This window comes from Mustela putorius, unplaced genomic scaffold (genome assembly GCF_011764305.1).
Source record: "Mustela putorius furo isolate JIRA1106 unplaced genomic scaffold, ASM1176430v1.1 tig00003858_pilon_pilon_pilon, whole genome shotgun sequence".
Taxonomy (NCBI): Eukaryota; Metazoa; Chordata; class Mammalia; order Carnivora; family Mustelidae; genus Mustela; species Mustela putorius.
This window is the reverse complement of record NW_025422010.1, coordinates 21,185,001-21,208,733: the sequence shown is the minus strand read 5'-3', so window position 1 is coordinate 21,208,733 and position 23,733 is coordinate 21,185,001. Positions and strand designations below refer to the sequence as shown.

Below are 23,733 nucleotides of genomic sequence, written 5' to 3'. Positions count from 1 at the left end.
GAGAAAATCTTGAAGTCCAGTAGAGGACTTGGAAGCCATTTCTGCCCTCTGGATTTTGGTCAAGGGCCTGGTACTGGAACCTTATGCTGAAGGTGGCTAGGGAGGGTTTTCTCACTTTTATTCCATCCCTGGCATTGTCAGAGCCCAAAGCAGCACACAGTTGTAAGGAAAATCTTCTTTCAAAATGTGCCTAAAATGCCACTGTGTGTTTACCTGCAAATGATCACAGTATAAACTGTGCTGAAACCCAGTAAGTGGGAGTCAGGGTCAGGTACCAGACTTAGTTCCGGTATCCATAATCCAAACGAATTGGTTAGTACATGTCACTTCATCTGTAAATGGGGATAATACTCCCTCCTTTATCAGCTCTTACAGTTTTGTTGCAAGTGAATTTTATGTATATGAGCTCTTTATAGACTTTATAGACAATTCGAGGAAACTGTTATTTCTTTATGATAGAAATGAATGTAAGCTATGGTTTTTTTTTTTTCTTTTACCTCTTAGAGTTTATACATTAGATTTACAAAAAGCAAGTAGACAAGAAAAAACCTCACAAAAAATACAAAACATACTTGCAAAGATGTTTGTAACTCATCACACATCGTTTGGGGTGTACATCAAGTGTGGAGGTTTAAAATGAACGAAATGGATGGGTTTAATCAGGTTATGTTTAGTGTTAAAAAAATGACATATTATGAATTATTCTATCCATTTATTCCCACTTTTTATTATGAAAATATTTAAGCATGTACCTAGGTTTAATAATTGCTAACGTTTAACTACATTTACTTTATCTGTATTTGACTATTTTTTTCTGAATATTTGGAGGAAAATTGTAAACGTCATGCTATTTCACCCCTAAATATCCAGTATGTCTCCCCTAACCAAAAGGATATTTATCCACATAACCATAATACCACTGTCACATCTAAGAAAGTTAACAGTAGTAATTACCCAATATCATTTTATAACCAGCTGAAATTCAGTTTTCCTCAATCTCTTCAGTAACCTTTTTAGCTATTTCTCCCCAAATCAGAATCCACACATTACTTTTACACACACACTACATTTATTAGTTGTCCTTTTAGTCCCTTTCACCTGAGAACAATCTTCCCACCTTTTCCTACGTGACATTGGCTTTTTGAAGATAACAGACCAAGAATATTTTTGATTGATTTTGAAGAATATTTTGGATCTGTGTACTCCCCTCCCCCCGGGTACTGCTTGTTCCTCTGTCCCTGAATTTCCTGAAAACTGGACTGTTTGTTCAAAAGCTTGATTAGATTCAGGTATACATTTTAGATGAGTGTCCTTTATTATGATGTACTATGCTCCATATTGCAACGCACTGAGAGACACATAATTCCAGGCTATTTTATTAGTAGTAATATTAAGCTAAGTAGTCTGGTTGCAGTGATTACTCCCAAATAAATCCACTGTAAATGTACATCTTTCTCTTTGTACTTATTAAAGGATAAAAATTGAGTATCTCCAGAATAACCTTTCTCTTAAGAGTTTTAGCATCCATTAGTGGGTATCCTGGGCTCCTTTATTTGGCATTGCAAAATAGTGGATTTCTAATTCTGTCATCCCTTCTACAGAGAATCTTTCCTAAAGAACTTTTCCTCATCAAATAGGCATGAACTACATTTCCTCCTAAAAGAGCTTAGTGCTTCTGTGCCTTTAATTACTAATTTTCAGAATAAGAGGTTTATGTAATAGTCACTTCCAATGGTGGCCACTAAGATTTTTTCCCTTTTCTGGTCTTAAGGGTTACTATGAACGCAATGATTTTTATTTATAGTCAGTTTTCTTATAGTCAGATTTTTTTGTTTAAAAAAAATCAAAGCAATTTATAACTGCAAAGTATATATTATTTTATGTTATTTTTTTGCTTGCTGAGGCTCAACGTGAAGCCTAAGTCTTAATGGAATGTAGTTTGAGGGGGAGAGAGGGGTTAATCAGAATAATGTTTTTTTTAAAGTATACATTATTAAAGATCCTAATCATTTTTTTTTAATTTATGAGATGCTCTTTTCTGAAAGTCTCTGAGTACCTTAACCAGAGTATAACTGAAAACAAGAATGTCAAAAAGGCACATTTAAATTGTTCTCAAAATCAATCAAAAATAATGAGGTGCTGGGAAAAAGTTGTATCCTTGATAATTACATCTATCAGTATCAGAAAACAAAAGAGAACAATCAGGAAATGACAACCCCACTCCCAAGTAGCACATTAAAAAAGGCTAATGAAAAAAAGTCTCTTTTAAAAATTGTACTAAATTAGCATTTCAAGTAAATTGACAACTTAAGCGTTGATAAAGGCCAATCTGGGGCCCAAACAATGGAAGTTCTGTTTCTACTGTTATATGCTTTTAGAAGAAATGATCTCACTTGACTTTTTTGTTGTTGTTGTCTTCTATATAAATGGAAGTCATTGTCCTAAGGGAGGTGACAGTCCTCCTGTACTCCTTATGGGTCAAGACAACCCCAGAGTATTGTGCTTCATTTGGGTTTCTGTTTCTTAAAAGGTTGACCTGGGAGAGAGGAACCAGTGGTGAAAATTGTTCAAAGTGTTTCTCACAGCATCCCTCTGTTCTCAGTCTGAAGGGGTAACGTAATTGTCTTTTTAGACAAGGGATCCAACCTGATCTTTGTAGCTCCTGAGCCTAGAGTTGGGACCTATAACTGAAAGTAGCAGAAAAGCAGATTTAGGTCTAGAATTAAGAAGAAGTCCCTTACAAACTCAGCCGTACAGAGCTGGAGTGGATTTACCTCCAAGGGAGTGAACTCCCCAAGGCCAACCAGCACTGTTCAGAGGTTATAATCACTTTATTCAAAGATGGTGTATGGGTGGTTAGGGGTCTCTCACATATTTTGCTAAGAGTCTATAATTGTAATAAAGATGCTTTAAAGGTCATTTAAAATTCCTTTTTAGAAAAGAAATAGAAAGTAAAAATGAATTTTCCATCATGGCTTTGAAAAAAGAACACCTTAACACATCCCAATTTATATGTTATTGCTTTGTATTTGGGAAGTGTGGCCTGTGTGCAGAGGCAAAGTTCAAACTACAGCATTTTAAGATCATGGTACATTGTTGTTGATGACATGAAATTCTTACTTCACTCAGCCCCAAATCGAGGAGCTTATAAATAAGAACATCACTTCGTTAATAAGAATAGAACATAACATTTTAGACACTGTCTTAAGAGTAGAATTAGTATTTGAATTATCAGCAGTGACAAAAGCATTTTCTTCCAGTGATAAAAGAAAACTTCTGTGCATAGATCATCAGATATGTCAGTTCATTTGGAAGGTAGTAGTAAGTGCTGGTATTTTATTATTTTGGCTTGTCAAGTGATTTTATTCTTTATTATTAGACCAGGAGAAAGAAAGTCCTAGTTTACGCCACCAACATATCCATCAGTCATCATTTTTGGAGACAGTTTTCGACATATTGTATGTTTTACTGTGCTAACAAGAGAAAAGACTAGCCATTAAGTTTATGTTTCTTTGTTTTTCAGCAAGGTCACATATCAGGAATAATGCTGGAAGTATGCTAATAAACAATATATAATGTAGGTCATCTGGGAGTCAGAAATATTTTCTAACTAGTTCTAAAGGGAAATATTGTTAAAAAAGGGATAGATGTTATTTACGCAACACATGTTGCTCTATATGTCACCATCAAAAGCATCTTGTAAACAGCTCAGCGCAGTAAATCTTCCTTGGTGATCGTCAGGGTTTTCAACTCGGTATTAGATTTAGATTCAACACACTCAATTCACGATATGCCTAATGGACAAAGCCTGCTAGATAATTTAGAAAGGTTCCATTGGAAATAGGCCAGCTCTTCTGTGCTTTACGGGGAATACTACTATCCTGTGTTGCAGAAGTTAATACTACGTTAAGTGATGATAATTAAGAAAATCTCACATTAACAGCATTTGTAACTTTAATGGCTTATGAAGTGACACTAAATTTTTGTGCTTGACTTTTGATTCTGTCGAGTTCTTTAAAATTAATGGCAATTTACAGACTGATATTTTTTATTGCTTCCATTAGTGAAAACAATTTTATACAACCGCAAATGAAATGATAATCCTATAAGAATGCCTTAACAAAGTGTCATTTTATAAATGTCATTTTCTCACATTTGGGAGATTTCAAAATGGTTTATTTTGTTTTCCAAGATGGTTTTTAATTGTAAGTATCAGGTCTCATTGTAAAGGAGTTTATGTAGCTGTGTTCTGGAAAACATAATCAATACTTTATTTATTAAGTTCATCTAATATGTACTGAGCCATATAGGAGACACAATGATAAAGATGTGAAGTCATAAAGGCTGCTTTTATCTGATAGCCTAGCATTTAGATTCAAGAGAACTTATTTCTCTTCTCAGCTCTAGGGCACTCTGGCATCAGGCAAATCTTTCTACTTCCCTGGGCCTCAGTTTCTTTATTTATGATTCAAGAATTAATAAATCCTGCTCTCTCCACTGGCCAGGACTGTAATGCAAAATGATAAAAGGATGTTAGAATGTTCAGTATGGCATGATGTCTTTATAGGAGAAAATATGTCTTTAAAGGCTACTGTTTAACAACTTCCGAAACATCCAAATTTTAGACTTCGGCTAAGAATTATAATAGCTGAATCTCTTAGCTAGATCCTGCAAATCTTATTGGCCACTTTACTAAGGGATATCTAGAAGCGAGTCACAGGACATTTTGGTCTAGATCTACAAAGACATCAGTTTCTGAAAGTCAGCCATGTGTTCCAGAATTTTCTTTAATGCTAACTTCTGTTTTTGTGCTTAGGAATCTAACTTAAAAATATATTACTCCATAATTATGTGCTTCCATTTCTTCCAACTGTTTATAAAGTATAGTGTTGATATCAGACCACAAAGTCTTAGTGAGCCACTCATGGAACTTTGCTCCAGCAGACCCCCCTACACAGCAGCTTGTTTAGCAACACAGGTTAAGACCAGCATCTTGGGGTGCCTGGGTGGCTCAGTGGGTTAAGCCTCTGCCTTCGGCTCAGGTCATGATCTCAGGGTCCTGGGATCGAGCCCCGCCTCGGGCTCTCTGCTCAGCAGGGAGCCTGCTTCCCCCTCTCTCTCTGCCTGACTCTCTGCCTACTTTAATCTCTGTCAAATAAATAAATAAAATCTTAAAAAAAAAAAAAGACTAGCATCTCAAAAAAATTTCGTGAGTAGTGTTGGGCTTTTGTTTTTGTCTTTGTTCTTAAAGAAAACAATAAAAAGTGCATGCGTCTAAGTAATTCTATTTATACTTATTTTCTCAGAAGAAGACCTATCAGTGCATCAAGTGTCAGATGGTTTTCTACAATGAATGGGATATTCAGGTTCATGTTGCAAATCACATGATTGGTGAGTGACACTCTAAGCCTTATTACAGATGGCTTTTTTTCCTCCTTGTGTATATCAATGCCTATATAATTAAACAGAGTTAAAGATGAATTAATTGTTCAGCCATCAATGTTTTACCTAGGCATGATTGATTTTTATTACTATTATTAGGCCTGATAAGACATTAGCACATTTTATTTTCTGCAAGGGCTAGTTTAGACTTCTGCAGAGGATTGTATATCTACTGCCAGTCAAAACACAGGTGATTAACAAATTAAACTTCTAATCATTTTTGCATTATTGAAAACTAACAGGAATGGTTAATGAACTGGATGTTAGCTTTCCATAGAGTTTTAGACAGGTTTTAATTTCAGAAGTTATTATGGTAATGGCACTGCTGTGTGTTGCTTAAGCATCTTTGTATCAAAATCTAAAGTGGTGAGTTTTTGTGATAGGGAAACATAAATAATTTAAATTGCCATAAGATCATTTTATATGTATGGTTTCAACAGCGTGGAAATAATCATGATCATAAAGATCATGTAAAGAACTCAGTAATCACTTTTTATTTCCCTCCAAAATTTTACACACATCTTTATGAAAGCTGTTTGGGTGAAGATCTCTGTAGTTACTCTTGGCCAGTGTTTTCAGGGATTTTGCACTTATCATATGGGCTCAAGCTAAAAGGATAATTTTTTCAGTTATTCATATTGTCCCATTATCCCTTTATTCCTTTGAGGTTACCTCCTATGTTTTTTAATTTGATAAGCACTTGGTAATAACACTAAGAGTTTAACCAGCCAATTAAACTTTATCAAGCAGATCTTTTTCAACTAGTAAAATGACAATTGTTATTTCTTTATGCTATTTTTGTTACTCATTTGTGTTTTTTATACTATGAGTGTTTTTTTATTTCATCCTTATTTGATGGTATTTTATAATACCATAAATAATTGTGATAAAATACTAAAAAGCCCAATTAACCTCATGCTCTCCTATTATCAAATTCTAAAACAGGAAAGAAAATTCAGCATTTTAGACTCTGAACTTGTTTTCAGGGGTAAACAAGTTTTGTTATACACTAATCGGAAGCATTCTAGGAATGCTCAGTGGAAGTGTGGCTCCAACTGTCATTACTGATCATTAAAAGCAACCGTATCAAAACTCCTAATGCTCTTGTAGAAATTAATAAAGATAAATTCAAAAGCATGTTAGAAAATTGATTAATACCCCTGGGGATAAAAATATATGTTTATAATAAATAAAAAAATTTAAAAAAAAAGAAAATTGATTAATAGTTTTTCAATAGAATTTGCTCTATAGTTTTCAAATGATGGGTCTTTAGGAGGATTATTGCTTATTTAAGTACAGAATTGTGCAAAGTGGAACTTGCACACAAGAGCTAAAATTTTGATCACTTTATCTCTGTATTTTCCAGATTTAAGTACTGATGTTATTAGTGATATTCTTATGCATTCAATATCCTATTCTCCAACGTGGTAGAATAACAGTGACAGCTTTACTGAGTGTCTAGCAGATAACGACAACATGTAAGAGAGATTTGAATAATGTGTTTCCTTGCAATTTTCTTCTATTTTGGATTCCAAACAGATATTCTTTATAAACTTTTGAAACTGCTTTTTTTTTTTTCAGGGAAGGGGGTGGGACGTGGGTTAGGAAGAATGAATACTTCTTGCCATGATAAATGCTAATATTTTCCATCTCTTTATTTCTTGAGTAGAGTTTATTGGTGGCAGTCATTCACGATTCTGCTTCATGATACAGTTTTATGTGGGCTTCAGTGAAAACATTTCTCGGAACTTGCACCTGATGGAAAATTTAGCAAAATGTCGGCCCTGCTTCTGTATGGTTTTATTCTACATAAACTTACCTTTGGTTCTGGATTTTATTATTTAGCCCGGGGAACCAGAGGAACAGACTGAATATAATTTCACCATGATATTCGTGTCTTTTGAATATGTCAAATCAAAATTGAATGTTGAGCGGTGAGAGGACTATTGTGATTTTCCAATTTTAGTATCATTTGGCCATAACATTCGTTGGTTTGTCCTTCTTTTCAAATTGCTTTATACCTTTCCTTTTGTAGTTCCCTTATACTTCTTGCAACATTAGTGTGTTCCCAGGGCTTTCTCCCTCTACCTTATGGTGGATTAATGTGACACTCAGTTCCTCTTGGGATCTGAGCATTTAACAATTCACCTTCCATCAGAGAAGCAAATTCTATTCCTTTCCGCAGAGGGCCTAGTTATTTAATATTCATGCTATTTTTAATAATAAAATATGTAATTCTCTCACACTTGAGGCCTAAACAAATGAATAGCATCCATTTAATTGTTCTATCTGTTGACCACGCATCCAAGTCCTTAAACTCCAGTCGTGTTGTTAATATCTACAGAAAGAGAATGCATAATGGGAGAATGTCACAAAGGCTAAGATATCCTTTTTTAAAATCCCAGTGTGATACTTCAGCTTTCAAATGAGGCAGGCAGCATTATTTTGTTGACTAAAATACCTCCATTGAGGGTAGGTATTTTTAGGTTGTGTGTGTCTGTATGTTTTTTGTCTAATCAAAAAATAATCTCAACTAGACATTTAGCAGGGAAGAAGGATTAGAGGCTATCTGAAAAGCCTCTTAACTCTTTTTGTTAAGAGGGGATACAGTGTTTTTGCAGATTTCGTTCTACATTTCAATCAGTCTGGAGGAAGGATTATGTCACCTGATGGAGAACGAGGTCTGCAGATGACCCAACGAGGTGTAACTTTAAATTCCTTCTTTAACCAAGTCATTGGCGTTTGCTCCTCTGTAGTACATGTGTTTAACGCAGTCGCGATGTCAGACAACCTCCATGCTTCTTTCTGGAAGCGCTGGTCTCAGGCTGTTGGCCAGGGACATTTGTGAAAGGAAAACCATCAATGTTTCTACCAGGTACACACCTGGAGACGCTCTGCTGAACTGCCCTTTTGCAGCTAAGTGTGGACACATGGTCTGAGTCGCAGGAATAATTACTCAATAAAAATGCATCGGGGATTTGACTTATGTCTATTAAGGAAAGAAAGAGAACCTCACTCTCCACCACATTTTGACACAGTTTCAGTAAGAAATCAGACCAGTGACTATTTAGGGGCTTCTTTTCTTCTTTACACACACGCACAAAAAGAGCTACAAAACATTTTAACAGCTTTCCTGGGGAAAAGATTTCCCTCTTTTCAAGTCTGCACAGATGAGAAAATTTTTCTTGTCTTCCTTTGTTCCTTTCACATAGTTTACGTTGGCTTTTGACCCGAGCATACAGAAAGAAGCCATTGTGTAGTATGTCTTTTAATTCATTTTCCCCGTCTCTATCAGCATAGTAAATATTTATGGTTATTTTCCTCTTTGAGATTTCTGTTGTTATTATTATTTGGTATGGATTAGCACAGATAGAGATGAAACCAGGGACTTTAAATGTGTTTAACCCAGCAACGGAATTGCCTCATATAAAATTATGAGGTTCAACAGCAGTAGAGTAAATTTGTAAGTGCTCTGAATAAAAGGCTGTTAGGCATGTGATAATATAAAGAGATGACATTGCCAAGAACTATTTATGAGAAGCTTCATTTTTTCACTCTGATAATTCTTGACCAATAATTACCAGCCTCTAATTATCTATTTTAGTTAGAAAGAAATTTCGATCACTATGGAGGTTGGCATTGCAACTAGCGTCTAAATCCCCAAAGAGACAAATGTGTTCCAAACAGCCACAAACAACTGTCTCATGAAACACAGTGAGCAAATTGCAAGCGGCTGGTGGTAGACAACCGGCAGTACTCTCACCACCGAGGGCCAGTCCGCTTGACAAAGAAATGATCAAAGGGGAGAAATACCATTATCCTTGGAACTGATTGCTGCACTCATGGACTTTGGGACGAGGGGTCAGGATCTAGCTATCACCATTTCCAGGCCTCCCTTTCCAGGTCCTCAGATGGAGACTATGAAGGGAATGGGTATAAACCAGGTACTTAAGAATTATTTTTAAAAACCAACTTAGAAATGATTACTTAATAAGCTTTGGGTTTTTTGTATTTTTCATCTGATCCGAAAGGTCAGGGTTACAATGGCAAATTTGTATCCACGGTGGGGCAGCACCCCGTTTTGTGGGGAAATTTAAAAAAAAAAGGGAAATCCACAAATAGTCCCTAATAGACATGTCCTAACAGGGTCAAAGGTGATGCTTAAGGGTATTTGCAGAAAGCAAATATATTTATTTCTCTCTTGGAAAAGCAAAACTAGAATTGGAACTATAAATGACAAGTAATAGGAAAACACTGATGGAAAGATATTGACTCTTTTTGTCCAAATTTCGAGTACTCAGGGCTTCTGAATTACAATTTTTAAAAGACCACAGAAAGATTCAAGTCTTCTGCGGTGCACGTGGGAAGATGTATATCCCATGTGTTACATACCATGTGATATACATCATTGCTGTCAAGGCAAAAAGAATGCATAAAACAGGTTTGTGCACTGGGTGAATTTTTAGTCTCTTCTTGTGGCAAGTGACATTCATGTGTTCTCCAATTTGTTGGAGGCCCAAGGTCACAAATGGCATTCTTTCCCTTCCATTTCTTTGGTGGATGGTGTGCTATGTGACTAATCTTCATTATAGTTTTGTGACATTCAGTATCACTTCTGAAACATTTCAGCTTGAGTGCTCTTGCTTTACAATAGACTAAAACCAATATTTTGAGGTCTATAGTGGTTTTGGATTTTATACGTCTTAAGGGGAAATATCCAAAGATAGGGATCTCTGCATAGGAGGATAAAGGGCTGTGTTGCTCTTTAAATGCTTAGCTTTCATTGGCTGTTTTTTGTTTTTTGTTTTTTTTTTAAAGGAACAGAAATGACTCAACAATAATGTGTGTGTGTATGTGTGTGTGTGTGTGTGTGTATCAGCACTACCCTAAGAAACCCAAAGTCATTAGGTTCTGTGGAGTTTGCCTTAATTCTAAACGAGAAGACTATTGAATTCTAAGTCATCATTTGATGGCTTACAAAACTCAGGGAATGAAGAAACAAGCATTTGGTGTTAAATATGATGAAATACTGGCTTATTTCATCAAGAGCTGGATTAAAAAAGATGAAATCTGGGCAGTTTAATGGTAACAGAAAGCTACCCTCATGTGGGCAATGCTGGCTTATTTGAAAAGCCCATAAAGGGTTTCTACATGGACCATACAAAAGGGATACTTTCTCTTTAATAGCCATCTGTACAGGAGAGATGAGAAGTGGGCCAGGTCATCTCTCCTCAGCTGTCATGATATTAACGTAGGTAATGGAGCAAGCTCGGCATTCTGCTGGGTGTTGTTTTTCATAGATGTTCATCGATTTACACAGATAATTCTATTTATTTCTTAGAGTTGGTCCAAGTGAACCAGGCAGAATAACAAACATCAGAGCATTTCAAATGACTTTATCTTTGTTTGTAACGTAACTTTTGTCTAAAAAAAAAATGGTGTCACACCTACTGTGCAGATGGCGGCATGATTTGTAAACCAGCCAAAACATTTAAACAAATGTGTGATCTGGGGATAGATTAAATAAAGGATAAAATGGAGTGTGGGCCACAAATTCTAATAATCAGATGATTTTAAGTTGTGTGCCGTGTGGAGTGATGGTCGCCGTGATAGCAGGGAAAGCTTGCCAATGACAGCAAGGTGCCTGATAGATCTCAGGATGGAGCCCGTGGCCTGGCAGGACTCAGTTTGAGAACCGCACATTGGCTGTACAGCTGGCAGCTCTGTGTGGGGACATCAGATAAAACTTATGTAAAATGAAGTGTTATTGCTTAGTATGAAATTGTTCAGAGAGGGAATTTGCAGACAGTCACTGGAAACGGAATTCATGGTACCGATGAAGCAGACTGTAAATATGAAGAGGGTTTAATTATCTGCGCAATTTAACAAAAATTCAAGATGTATTCAGAAAGGACGTACGCAGGCATAAATCGAACATAGCGCCACTGTTTTACTGAGTGCAACGTGGGGCCACGGGAACGGGGCACCAAGCCTCTCCTCGGAAAAGGTTTTCTAAAAACAAAGACATTTTCAGATAAAAGAAGGGCGGGGGAAACTTAAAAAGCAAAACAAAACAAAACAAAAAACATCTTTCCGGAATAAGATCGTTTTTAAGGGCTCCTCTCCATGATTCAGGTTCTTATTTCTGAAGCAAATTTGAAAGAAAGCCTCTGAGCCCATTTCTTCCATTTCAGTGTTAAGCTATAAAAGAAAACCAGGGGTGTTTGGCCTGGTGGTGTGTTTTAGCCCGCATCTAGCAGCTTGGATTTACAAGAGTAAAAAAATACTGGCAGTGAGCGGAGCTGACAAGCCCCTTAGAATGCCCCTTCGGCCATTTCTGTCCATGTTCGTTTTCCCTGAGCCGGAGGTTTCTGATCCAGTCCGCAGACAGACTGAAGATTCTGTTTCTTGTGACTTTTGATGGGAATGCACTGCCCTTAAAGAGGCCTCGGAAGAATGTTGTGTTCGAGCCGAATTCCTGGATGCCAGCCTTCTTTCCTGGGCTCCGTACAGAGAGGCTGGGAAGAGAGTCTGTCTCAGATGGATGGTTCCATGGGACCCCCTGAGACCCACTGGCGGGGCTTCTGGCTCTGGGTTTGTCCTCACCTTTGGACTTGCCGGAGAGCAGGCAGCAAGTGTATCCACCTTTCGCTCCCCACTCCGTGGGCTTATTCTCCAACGTGGGCATCCTCTTCTGAATGAAGTCTGCAAAAACATTTCTGAAAGGAGGGCACCGAGAGTCACGGGCAGTTGACCCAAAAAGACAGACCCCCGCTCACCCCCCCCACACACACACACACACACCCCACACACACACACACACACACACACGCCCATTGACACAGACACGCCGTGGCCTGTTTCCACGAGCTCCTTCAGACGCACGAAAGGAGAAGGTCTCTGCGGACCCATTTCCATAGGTTATGTGCTAGTTTCTGGGCCGTTCGTAGCAGCAAACAAAAGAAAGGGAGCCAATATGGAGAGTGGGTGTCGAACTTCAGCTGCTCATATTGTTGCATTTGGTGAGCTGATGGGGTTTCGTAGGTCACCTTTAGAATTATGCCTATGACAGCAGTAGCTACCTGCCAAGATTGCAAGGTATCTCGCAGCTCTCAGGATGGCGCCTGTGGCCCGGTAGGCCTCAGTTGGAGGGGTACACATTTGCTGTACAGCTGGCAGCTCTGTATGGGGCGGCCGTGTGGGCTGCTAGGGAGCTGGAAAGGAGACAAGCATGAAATTTCTTCTAAACCCAACTCTGTTTTTCTGTACTGTTGGCTGCTTCTCAGTTCCTTGACAAAAAAACCAATCAGGCACCCTTTAATCCGCCTGTGATTACCACTGGTATAAAAAGAGAAGCATAATGAGGAAAAATGCCTCGTTTTGTTGCCTTCAAAAGCCAACAAATTGGAGTTAACTTGACAGGAAGTGGCTTAATAATTAGATTATTTATTTATTCCTGACACATATCCCCCTGTTACTGGTCTCAGGAGACCCTGTAGATGGTACGATTTTCAAGCTGCCATTACTTCGCTGTCTTCTGTGAACAAAGAAGCTACTGTCTATCAGTCAATTAAATGCACTCTTTAAGCAGAGGCTTCGAAGACCTCAATGGAGAGAGCCCTGGGACACTGTGGCTGATGATTCCTTTCTCTGTACTGTACATCACACTCTCAACTACAGTCCCCACAGAGATGGAATAAAGTCATGCATTAAAATATCACTTGTTGATTTGTTTGCTAATGAAGAGCCATTGAAATGTTTGTGTATTTCTATGGCAAAATTGTTGATAAAAGGGCCTACTTGCCTGCGTATCTGAGTTCATCTGCTGTGAGTGCTTATTTAAGAATTATTAAAATTAAAGTCAATAAACAACAGAATAAAAAAAAAAGAAACCCAGCCCTGAGAGAACAGGAGTTACCTTGCTGTCTTCATCAAAATTAAGTGAATAAAGTCAGGGGGAAAAAAAAAAACAACAGAGGAATTGGTGTGTCATTTCGATCTCTTGCTTACATTGCATTAATCCAAACATGGTTTTCTCTGACATAAAAATGGAAGTCATTTTCAGAGTATCTGGAAGCTACACTTTTTAAGTATGAAAAGATACTAGAATCCCTTTGTGACAGGAATGTACTTGGAGATTTTATTTTATTTTTTTCCTTAAGATGAATGGCATTTTTGTGGCCATTTCTCTAACCCACGGAGTAGGGGCAGAGGCTTTTTTCTAGGGAGCTTAGTGGGAGCTTTTATAACCACTGTTATAACTAATAGAATGCCTGTTTTATTAGTTATAATAGAATAGTTCTATAATATAGTAGTTATAATGTCAGCCTCATAGCCATGTGGATTGTATAGAAAGAGGACTTTCCTTCTCTCTCCATGCCTCTTGCTCTTTCCTTTCTCTCTCTTTCCCTTGTTCTTTTCGTGACATTATTTTATTTCCATCTAAGCGGTGATGATTTTTCAACCACCAAGTAGTGAAGACTTTTATCCCTTAATATATCCATCAACTTCTCACTACTTACATTTACTGTGTATAAAGCGTGGTTTGACTGGACTTCTCTGGCTCCCATTAATCGGTTTTATATTTTAAGAGTACATCTGTTGTTTGGTTGGAGGTCTAGAGGTCTGCCTAGGCTAAAAGACCCAGATAATATTGTGACAGCTCTCTGCTGAAATGTTTAGCTATGGCTCTGCACTTAAAGGGATAAATTTGGGATTTAAACCAAGGCCCCTGAACATTGAAAAGTGTCCCCTCTTCTTCCCATCAGACTTTGAAAATGTAATCAGGGTTTTAACTTGAGTTTTCATGATTACCTGACAACAGGCTGTAAGGAATTAATTCAAGACATCATCAGATGGTCATAGTCCTTATTTCTACCCTGTTATTCCAAGTCATTTTGTTAGAAAAAGCTGAGATACTCGGAGGTGTTCTCTAATAGAAAATGAATTTGAAACCCCTTCATTAATTGGTGATTAATATATTTCAGGATTAGTTTAAGCAGGGCCCTACCTCCTGCCCAGTCAAGTATGTTCTGGTTAATATCCAATTATCTGCACCTTCGTAGTTATTATGTCTTAATATTTCGGATATGATAACCAGAAACTTGAGAGTAATGCTAATGAGGACCACAGAGCAAGAATTAACCAATGACATACTCAGTGATCCTTGGTGGGGAAGGAATCTCTTTCTTCCCCTTAACGCACTGCTTCGTCACCTTCTGGGCGCAGCCTGAAAAGTAAGACTTTCAACTATAGCAGGCAAGACTCAGAAAACGAATCATTTTTCGCTTGTAATAATAGGAACCTGAAGGTGCATCTCACCTGCAGACATTTAGTTGATCTTATGGACACGAGGCATAGGCAACCAAAAGCCAGTGTGTACTTTCAAACAGGAACCATCCTATTCATTATCTTTTCCTTTTAACAGAGCCACAAGTTGTTACCTTTGCAAAGGATGCGTTAATTCAGATCCGTCTGAGATGCCTTTGCTATTTCGCTAAGGAGATACTTCCCCTGCTCCCTTTTATCCTCCTCGCCTCAACTTTATCACCACCATGTGCACACGTTGCGCCTCTTTTGAATCTTTGTACAGGTAATTTCACTTTCGAGCAGTCTGACGTGCCTCCCTTAGCAGTGCCTGCCAGGGTGGTAGGTGCTGCTGCAGAGCAGGTCGCTTTAAATAGTGCACTTTGCACATCACCCCTTTATACGCTGTATTGTAATGAAGCAACATCAGTAAATTGCAATGAAGGGCGATTGTTGCACGGGGATGACTACTACACCTTGGGGTCCATTTGCACCAGATTATTCTTTTTATTGTTATTATTACTTCCCATCTTCTTTACTCTCTTGCTGCCGAACTTGCTGTTGGCCACCGGTGCAACACAGAGGGGATCTTAAGGAACATTGCAGGCATCATTTTTTCCTCTTAGGCGCATACCAATCACCGTTCAGTTCCAAGCTCAGATATCCTGGGGGCTTTGTGATTCTTTATTGATGCTACTTTACTCTGTTGACTTCATTCGTAATGTTCTTCATCTTCATCTTCTTAGAAGAGCAAATTTACTGTGAATGAAAGTGACCCATTTCTTCTCAAACATTTCGTGTAGGTGTTATAAATTTGCAGTTCGGGATGATCAGCTGATTTGTCCCTTCCCCCAAAGAGGTTTAATAATTTACACGGGGCGGGGGGTGAGTACTGAGAGGGGATTATTGTCTAAGGGAAAGATTTGTGTTTGCAGTGTCTTCTTGGATCTCCTGAAAACACAGATTAAAGTCATTATGAATATTGTATATGTTAGTAACATCTCTATACAAAACCACTTATTTCCTGCCCCCAACCAACTACTGTTCCCCAATAACTAATAAAAAAAAAAGCATAGGGGCACCTGGGTGGCTCAGTGGGTTAAAGCCTCTGCCTTCAGCCCAGGTCATGATCCCAGGGTCCTGGGATCGAGCCCCTTGGCGGGCTCTCTGCTCAGCGGGGAACCTGCTTCCCTTCCTCTCTCTCTGCCTGCCTCTCTGCCTACTTGTGATCTCTGTCTGTCAAATAAAAAAAATAATAAAATCTAAAAACAACAACAACAAACAAACAAACAAAAAACCCAGCATAGATATAAGTGAAGAACCTCTGTCCTTATTAGACAGAATTATGAGCAGGGTTTTAGTTTAGGGATAATTATATGCGACATTGGGGCGACTGTTAATCTTTCTATTGTCATAATTTTAGTACCTGAGCCCATTTGTTTTTCCAAATTGTTAGTGCAGCTGTTTGTCTGTTCTTCTTTTCCTAAAGCTGGGCTCCTGTGCAGCATTCAAACTAAAATCTAGAATTAGAGCTGACACACCTTCCATGGAACTATCAGGTCTTTTAAAACTGCTTGGCCAGTGACGCCAGTTCCGTGCTATTCGACCGCACACACTTCCGACTGTGGGCCAAAGAGCATTGATTTTTAGCTGTCATTTCTAGTGCACATACTGTAGAATTGAAATTTAAACCTTAATCCACTCAGTAATGCAATTAATTTTTAATGTGCAGTAATACTAATTGAAATAGCCTGAATTTAGTAAGTCACCACAAGACATTTTCAAAAGTAAGAGTCTCCACTGAGAACAGGGAGGACAGATAATCATTGTTACAGTGTTTACAGGATAAATGCATGCTCTGCAAACCTCTAGTGGAAAGGGAGTTTTCTTTAAATTAGCCTATAGTATATCTCCTTGTGACTAGATATATCTTAGAGAGAATTCTTACTTTCTGCCCACCAGAACAGGCAAAAAATTTTCCGGTTAACGTTTTTAAAAAGATAGCATAGTTTGAGTTAGAAATATCTTAACGTAGTATATGTAAAAATTATATTAACCCATTTTTTTTTTTCAAAAGAGTAATCATGAATACTTGGAATGAAGTCCTCTGCCAACAATGTCATGGTCAAGAACAACGGTCTCAGTGGGTAATCTCATTATATGATGTGTATTTGTGAGGTACTGTTTCCGGATGTGATGAAGACATGTACTCTCTCAGCTGCCTGCAAATCCATTGCCTTGTTTTAGTGTACACACGTTCTCGAAAACAAAAATATACCCTACTTTTATTTCAAACTGTGTTCCTTTTAGCTTTGACATTTATGTCAGAATGGCCTTTTAAATGTTTTGTGAGGTGGTGGTGGTTTTTTGTTTTTGTTTTTGTTTTTGTTTTCCAGCCAGAGTAAAGCAAATTTTGCACAGTAGAAACAAATAGAGATCCAGTCATTTCTCCACTAAAAAGGTTCTCCAACCACATTTATCTGCTAGTAAATGAGGACTTTTAAAAATGCATCAGTTCAACTGATGAATGGGCTTGTGAGTGTTCAAAATGAGCACCAGCATCGCTAAAAAAAAAAAAAAAGAAAAAAAAAGGCAAGCACTGTATATCATGCTTTCATGACTCTTGCATTATAGTATTTAATAAGCCGATAGTGCTGTTAAATATTTAGTAAAGGTTCCCTCGTAACCCTGCCATCCATCCAGATGGGATTTGAAGACATTTTGGCAGTACATAAGAAAAATGATGTTAGAGAACCTGAAGTAGTAGTAGCGTGGCATCTTTTCTAAATGAAGGGTAGGGGTACCCCCGTGCAGATGAGCTCAGCTGATTCATACCTACCGACACCAGAGCCATTTCACATGCTTTGAATTCAGGGTTCAAACTGGCTTTCATTTTGTCACTGTTAAGTCAAAGTGCTCTTGGGGTTATTTACACAGAATACTAAAAATGACATTATAGTATGTTTAAAAAAAAAAAAAAAAGAGGCTCTTACCTTGCGATGATTTTAAGCTGTCCTAGCATCAATGGAGCTTTATTATCAACATTTTCTTTTTCACTGACTGGAGGGAAAAAGAAAGGGAGATTAGGGAAAATCAGTTTATATTCCACTCCGAGCATAATATCCAATCCAGTTGGGGTTTATTAAAATCTATGAAGCATCTATTTTGGGTACATGATGGCAAATACTGATTAACAGATACTGTTGTCCACACTGATGTGACGTAAATGGATCGTCTTATCAATTCTTTCCCCTCATATGTGATAGTTGTTATCTAAATAGCAATAATTGTTCTTTTAATCTGGAATGACAATTGGCTTCTGGGATCCTTCTGCAAAAACAGTGCCTGTAAATATGATGCTGACGTCATTACCGTCATCACCGTCATCACATCGGTGGGCCAGAATTCACATGTAAACCTTTCAGTGCTCTCGCTGTGCTGTCAGTTTTGAAGGTGTAAAGAGAAAGGCTGCTGGTTTGTTGAGATTTGTATGGAATGTGGTTGGGTCTTCTAGGAGCCTGTTTGCTTGATTCTAATTTTCATCCTGTTTTATATGCAGCCAGTGACCACAGTACTCGTTCAAACTGCACAGAGACACATCTCCTCTGGAAAGCACGGCTTACTGATCTTATTTGCTATTTGTAATTCTCCTAAGAAGAAATACAGGATTCATATGATGGGGGGGGGCGGCGGATAACATTTCATTTTGAACCGATGTATGTCACACACATGTGCCTATCAAGGAGATAGCTCTCGGTGTACATAGAATAAGAGAGAAGGAAAGTGATCCAGGGTTCATAGATAGGCGTGTTTAATATGCAATGCCTGATGCGTGCTGACCTCAGGTTACAAGAGTAGAAAATCCCATTTTCCAGCTTGTTTCAAATGTAGTAAAAATGCTGCTTCAGTTGCTTTATGCTACTCACATTGGGAAAGGTGCTTATACTGTGATAATTATCATCAAGGAATATTAATGCGTTCAGCATTTGTAACCCAAAAACTCATTATAGCTTAAGCTGTGCATCATCTGTGAAGAGAGAACTTTGCCAGAATTCACTCTTCACAGGGTTGCCTCCTGCGTGCTGTGCGGAGTGGTCAGAGTACTGCAAGAGGTCACTGAGGCTATTTTTGAAAGCTGAAGTTTTGCAATTTTTGAATCACTACCTTCTGTCTAAAGAGCTTATTGTTCTTGCCGCGAAATGTTCCTCTCAATTTTTGAATCACTACCTTCTGTCTAAAGAGCTTATTGTTCTTGCCGCGAAATGTTCCTCTAATTGAATGCGTGGAAGTGCAACTAATAATAATAACAATAATAAACAAGTCAGGAAGTAACTGTGTAGCGCTACACAGAATCCAAGAGGTTGGCACCTGTCGTCCCTAATTGAAGTATTGGTGTCTTTCCTTTTGTCATTGAGCGAAGGGATTCATTTACACCAGTTTTCCTAATGCAGGTGCCCTTGGGTTTCAGATAGAAATGCCCCCACTGGGGATCCACTTCACAGCCCTCTGGCTGGAAATGGTGTAAATAAGACTGCGGGGTCAGCCTTCCCTTTTTGGCAGCAGTGTCCTTAATTAGTCTGTGACAGTCTTTCACATGAGCCTACACTCTTCCTGGGGTCATTCCTCACACATCTAAGACATCTATCTCGTGCGTAGATAGATATTTTTGTATGTTTGTTTGAAATCATCCCCTGGGGGAGTAGTGACATGGTGGGAATGAGAATCCCTGGGTGTGTCCAGAATCCTGTAACTTAATCTGATCAAAATATCCGGGTGGGTGGCTCTGTGGTAAATTCTAAGTGGTTAGTTTCGCAAGACCATTGTGCCCTCACCTGAGCTTGGCAGCCTGTAGAAAAGGAGCCATGTGCCTGGGATATATTTATGTGATTAAATTCCATTATTTTTCTCCCACTGATCCATTGCTTGTCATTTCCCCCAAGTGACCCTGCTCTGCACTGCATGCTAGAGTTTGGGTTAGACCAAGCAGAGAGCCCTAATACTCAGTGCCCAGGCTGTCTGAATGTGCAGGACTGCTGTGTTTCTGAGGTCACGTCGTGACCCTGACCTCACCCCTGGGAGGACTAGAAAAATACGTTTCATAACTTCTCACTGAACTCCATGAAGAATAAGAAGGAAAACCGTGAAGCCCATAGGCTCCGTTTAGATGAGCTGTAAGGCCAGCATTCATCAAGCCGGAAAGCTTACTGTTGTGTGGGGGCTTCCTTACCTTGAGGGGTCACTGATGTGGGTGCTGAGCCAGTCCTCACGGGGAGCTCCACGGGACCGTGTAATCAGTCATGGAGCCCAGCTGGCACAAACACACAGGTTGATCATTTGGAGTAAACTTGCTGAAATAGGAACTTAGGTGCCTCTTAAAGTCACTCACAGGAAGGAATGCTGATAGAATGAATACCCCGAATTCAGTGCAGATATGACAGGCTTGTTCCAATGGAAGCCATCAGGGTTTTATTTTGTTGTGTGGGGCTTTATTGGTTTGGGTGCGTGTGTTGTTGACTGGGTCGTAGCTTTATTTTCTGCAGGGGTGCACGGAGGTCACAAAATGGGTGGATGTCCCGAACCAGAACCCGTTCTTGGTAGTATTGGGTCGCAATGCTGACAGAACAGTTGAGAGAGACTGTGGGCGCAGATCTTCTGTGAGGATGTAAACTTGATAATCTTTATGAATTTTTTAAAAACATTTTATTTATTTATTTATTTGACAGAGATCACAAGCAGGCAGAGAAGCAGGCGGGGTGGGGGGGAGCAGGCTCCCTGCTGAGCAGAGAGCCCATGGTGGGACTCGATCCCCGGACCCTGAGATCATGACTTGAGCCAAAGGCAGCGGCTTAACCCACTGAACCACCCAGGCGCCCAATCTTTATGAATTTTGAGTGACTCGTAACTCCACTTCCTCGCCAAAAGAAGAATTATGAAAAGGTTTGCTCTTAAATCCTTCAGCCATTCTCCACACTTGTGATAGATGCCATCCTCTTTACCTTGAGGCGCTGGAAATGGAAGTTTTGTGTTTGTTTGTTTGTTTGTTTTGCGAGAGATCAAAATTATACTTTAGAAGGAGCAAATGGCATTTTCATATTTAAGTTCACTATTTGCACTTGACGTGGTGAGATCAAATGTGAGCAATTGCTTTTGACATTATTTCTGTGTCTCCTGCATCCTGGGCTTGCTGCATTATTGTGCTGAAATGTACCATCTCATGGGATTCAATGGGAAGCTGCAAACCCAGCTGAAGCCTGAGATGGCTTTCTGGGTCCGGGCTGTTGTAGATGACTGTAATTTCTTTATTTATTGACACAGTTTAATGTGTCTTTTAGGTAAAACTTAGAATCTTTCAAGTCTTATAGGTTGGTTTAGGGGCAAAAAAAAAAAGAAAGAAAGAAAGAAAAGCACTCTCCTTTCTAAAGAAAAAAATAATCTTAACGTTCTTTAGGAGTCCACTTTATGTAATCTCTGTCTTGAGCTCTCACAACCTAGTCTATAAACTATAATGTAAAGTGCATTTACTGGGGCACCTGGGTGGCTCAGTGGGTTAAGCCTCTACCTTCGGCTCATGTCCTGATCTCAGGGTCCTGGGATCGACCCCTACATTGGGCTCTCTGCTCAGCAGGGAGCCTGCTTCCTCTTTTCTCTCTCTGCCTGCCTCTCTGCCTACTTGTGATCTCTCTCTCTCTCTGTCAAATAAATAAAATCTCTAAAAAAAAAAAGTGCTTTCAGGTCAGATGTCTTAAAATACACTCCTGGTTCCTGAATTCTAATTCAGATTTCCTCTTAGTAATGATGGTTTCCTAATTTCTTAATGGCCAAGTTGTTTAAAATAGATTTTTGTAGTGTTTTTTTTTTTGTTTTTTTTTTTGTTTTTAATTCAGTGTGTGTATGTGTGTGTGTGTGTGTGTGCGTGTGTGTGTTCCCCTGTCCACAGGTGTGTGTGTAGGCATGGACTCTCTACTAACCTTTTCTAGCAAAGACTCACTAGAGCATCACTCCCTGTCTTCTGTTTAACATGTTTCCAACAGCTTAGAGAGATAGTATGAAAGAGAAATGAAAACCATAGAGCTTATATTGGAGTCTGATGTTTGAAAAAGAGATATTGGAAAAGGATGTTTTTTGGCCTGGCTCCCTTTTTAGATGTAATTGCTGCTTCATTAGGACTTGGAAGAGTTTCCTGTGGTTAAATTTAATCAAATGGCTCAGAATAACAAACTTGTACACTCAAAATTCCAAGACAGTCCTGTATGTGAAACATAATTTTTCTAAATTTAAAACACACACACACACACATCACAACCACTACCAACAACTGGTTTATGAAATGCTATCTGGTACTATGTAAACCTTGCTCCTATCCTGTATTGGTGATGGGTTGATACATGATTGTGCATAGAAGGAGAAGTCATAAGAAACACATTTCAAAGTGTCTGGGGTTTCCTTGGTTCTGAAAAGAACCCAAACTTGAGCAAACGTGTCTTGAGTGCACTAAAACATTGCATGTGACTGCATTTGTTTTCTGGGCTGTGACTTGAGATTGTTATCATTACTCCCCTTTGACGGACAAGGAAACTGAGGCTTGAGCAACTTGCTCCGACATACAGGGTTAGCGTGCAGAATGGAAAGAGGCCGACTCACACTTTCTACCCTTTTCTCCCTCACTTACAGGGTACAGTGTTAATCTCTCCCCACAGGCACCGTTGTTCAAGTGGGGGAGCCCGCCCTGAGTTGTTCTTAGTGATTCCTTTGCTATCATTGCATCAAAACCTGATCCTGATGTCACTCTGTGGACATCAAAGCTTCTCCTTGGTTTAGATAAAATTTGGTATTTCCATGAGAAAGCAGCAAGGACGGATTTAGTCTGGTTTTTCTTTTCTACCTCCTTAAGTCAAAGTACTTGGAAAGAGCTGAGTGTATTTCTGCTTCTGAATTCCTTATTTTTTTTTTAAATTTTATTTATTTATTTGATAGGCAGGCGGGGCGGGGGGGTTGCCAGGGGGGGGAGGAAGCAGGCTCCCTGCTGAGCAGAGAGCCTAGCCCAATGCAGGGCTGGATCCCAAGACCCTGAGATTGTGACCTGAGCCAAAGGCAGAGGCTTAATCCACTGAGCCGCCCAGGCACCCCACTTTTGAATTCTTTGGAAATTATGGGAAACAGGCAATGAAATGACAAAGGGGGGGGTAAGTTCAGTGTAAATGGACGTGAATATAGGACGTGGTTTTGCCTATATACTATCTTGAATGTACAGCATGACTGTGTTCCTGAGCCTTAAAGTAGCAGGTGGTTCTGTGCACACCTTTCTGAAAGGTGAGTCCCCAGATTTAAGTAACAGTACCTTCGCTGTGAATGATATTTAGAATCCAGAATCAGGCACACCACGGTATATAAAAATGCATGTGCCATAGAATTATCCAAACAGCCCACCTGCCATCTAATTCTGGTCAGAAATAAGAAGCGGTTTGGAAACTCCAACATTTCTAGAAGCCTCTTTCTGCAGGTGCCTATACACGGATCCATGATAAGAAGAGCGTGCAGGGAGTGATGTTGTTACTGCACATTCATTTAAACATGCAGAAAGCATTGACATAACTATATGCGGCTTGACAATACAATTTATGATGTTTATCACAGTCGGCTTTTTTATAGGTCTTTGAGCCAATGATATAATTTATAAGATGCCAAAATGTGTTATTAGGTACAGAAAGAATAACGAAGAAAGACAATCTTTATGTTAATAATTCTGTGCATGTTGTATTGCTGCTCTATTAGGGCAAAAGCGATGGAAACACGCTCTGAATTTCCCTCACAAAACAAGAGCAAAATTGTGCAGGTTTCCTCCCCAAATCCAGGAGGAACAATGGCCAGTAAAAGGAAAAGTGCCATCTGGGTCTAGATGTGAGGTCATTGCCAACTCTACATTGGTGCTGGTAGAAAGCTTAAAATTATGATGATGCGTCCTTGTTTTATAAGTGTTCTTGCTAT

The 23,733-nt window shown here is 39.0% G+C and overlaps 1 protein-coding gene across 1 annotated transcript in view; it reads left to right on the top strand.

Moving 5' to 3' along the window:
- The window catches only part of ZNF521 (zinc finger protein 521), a 277,307-nt gene that overhangs the window by 140,711 nt on the left and 112,863 nt on the right, over positions 1-23,733 (top strand). Inside the window, 1 exon segment of the mRNA XM_004742857.3 lies at positions 5,307-5,391. Coding sequence (XP_004742914.1) covers positions 5,307-5,391 — 85 coding nt within the window.